General features: G+C 40.0%; 1 protein-coding gene across 1 annotated transcript; it reads left to right on the top strand.

Moving 5' to 3' along the window:
* The first annotated feature begins 510 nt into the window (after window positions 1–510).
* LOC114526094 (sporozoite surface protein 2-like) lies at window positions 511–2,028 on the top strand. Its single transcript, XM_028547596.1, has one exon. It carries the CDS (start codon window positions 511–513, stop codon window positions 2,026–2,028), a length of 1,518 nt encoding a protein of 505 aa, XP_028403397.1.
* The last annotated feature ends 398 nt before the right edge of the window (window positions 2,029–2,426 follow it).

A 2,426-nucleotide genomic window follows, 5' to 3' on the forward strand; every position in this document is an offset into this window, starting at 1 on the left:
TTCAAAATGATAATCAAGCTTACCATGCAAATGACTTTACTTGAGTTAAAAGACTTTACAACAATGATTCTCATGTTTCATTGAAAATTGCGTTGGAACCACTTGAAACATACTATTTCTGGTGTATAATTACGTCATTGTTGTCATAGTGAAACGTTTCAGGCTTTTTCTTCTTTGTGTTCTACTATTAGCTACACATCATCCCAAAACTCTCTCATTATCTCAAATTAGAAAATTAAATTAAAATTAGAACCCTTGATTAAAGAGTTTCATAATGCAAAAACAATATAAATAATCTGTACTACGCTTTCGTCTCGACGTAAAGCTCCTAGGAGATTAGGTAGAATTATAAATTCAGATGGATATTAAAATTACTCTGTCATGTCATCAACACATGAATATGTAATGTATCTTCCGTTATATTGTCTTATTTTCCCCTCCGATCTTTATAGGATGATTAGGATCAGCAAAGCATATTCAATTTTCCTTTTTCTGGTCGTTGTTTGTGCGATGCCAGGTACTAAAAGATCATTCGAACATGCGGAGATGCACTCCGAAGCGCAACCTCCACAAGAAAGTCAGGAGATACTTCCTGATGAGGAACGTGTTCTGATGCGTCTGGCTCCCAGACTTCACAGAGTCCGTGCCACAACGGACCAGTATTCATTCGCGGGGGCTGAGGATAATTTAAAACGTAACTTTTTGAAAAAGCCACTTTCTCCTGGAATACACAGTCCATTAAACAATGCACCTCCTCCAGTACTACGTAACTCATTGAATAATCCACTTCCTCCTGGAATACGTAACTCATTGGACAATCCACTTTTTCCTGGAAAACGTAACTCGTTGAACAATCCACTTCCAACTGGAGAACGTAACTCATTGAACAACCCACTTCCTCCTGGAATACGTAACTCATTGGACAATCCACTTCCTCCTGGAGTACGTAACTCATTGAACAATCCACTTCCTCCTGGAAAACGTAACTCATTGAACAACCCACTTCCTCCTGGAAAACGTAACTCATTGGACAACCCACTTCCTCCTGGAAAACGTAACTCATTGGACAACCCACTTCCTCCTGGAAAACGTAGCTCATTGAACAATCCACTTCCTCCTGGAATACGTAACTCATTGAACAATCCACTTCCTCCTGGAATACACAGTCCATTGAACAATCCACTTCCTCCTGGAAAACGTAACTCATTGAGCAACCCACTTCCTCCTGGAGTACGTAACTCATTGAACAATCCACTTCCTCCTGGAAAACGTAACTCATTGAGCAACCCACTTCCTCCTGGAAAACGTAACTCATTGAACAACCCACTTCCTCCTGGAAAACGTAACTCATTGGACAATCCACTTCCTCCTGGAAAACGTAACTCATTGGACAATTCACTTCCTCCTGGAAAACGTAATTCATTGGACAACCCACTTCCTCCTGGAAAACGTAGTTCATTGAACAATCCACTTCCTCCTGGAAAACGTAGCTCATTGAACAATCCACTTCCTCCTGGAATACGTAACTCATTGGACAACCCACTTCCTCCTGGAAAACGTAACTCATTGAACAATCCACTTCCTCCTGGAAAACGTAGCTCATTGAACAATCCACTTCCTCCTGGAATACGTAGCTCATTTAAAATCCGACTTCCTCCTGGAATGAGTAGCTCATTGAAAAATCCACTCCCTCCCGGAAAACGTAACTCATTGAACAACCCACTTCCTCCTGGAATACACAGTCCATTGAACAATCCACTTCCTCCTGGAATACGTAACTCATTGAACAATCCACTTCCTCCTGGAAAACGTAACTCATTGAACAATCCACTTCCAACTGAAACCCGTAACTCATTGAACAATCCACTTCCTCCTGGAAAACGAAACTTATTGAACGATCCACTGCCTCTTGGGAAACGTAACTCATTGGGCGATCAACTTCCTCCTGGAAAACGTAACTCATTCAACAATCCACTTCCTCCTGGGGAACGTAACTCATTGAACAATCCACTTCCTCCTGAAAAATAACTCATTGAACAATCCACTTCCTCCTGGAATACACAGTCCATTGAACAATCCACTTCCTCCTGGAATACACAGTCCATTGAACAATCCACTTCCTCCTAAGAAACGTAACTCAGTGTAATGATTTAAATTTAATATACCGCTTTATATGGTATTATTATTATTACCATTAGAAATACCATTACTGAAATGTTATGAGTTAAGATGTTGTATTAACACTGCTAAATTATTTTAATTGTTTAGCACACTCATGCCATGTATTTAAGATATTGTTTTTACTCGTAGAGTTGAATCGTAGTGTATGATTTGCGAAGATACAACTCGTGTTTGTTGTATTTGCGAAGAGCCGTCATCCACATCGCTGCCTTAGGCCACAGAAAATACGTTAAATAAATAGTTGA

The sequence above is a fragment of the Dendronephthya gigantea genome, unplaced genomic scaffold (assembly GCF_004324835.1).
Source record: "Dendronephthya gigantea isolate DGI-Jeju-01 unplaced genomic scaffold, DenGig_1.0 000037F, whole genome shotgun sequence".
Lineage (NCBI taxonomy): Eukaryota > Metazoa > Cnidaria > Anthozoa > Malacalcyonacea > Nephtheidae > Dendronephthya > Dendronephthya gigantea.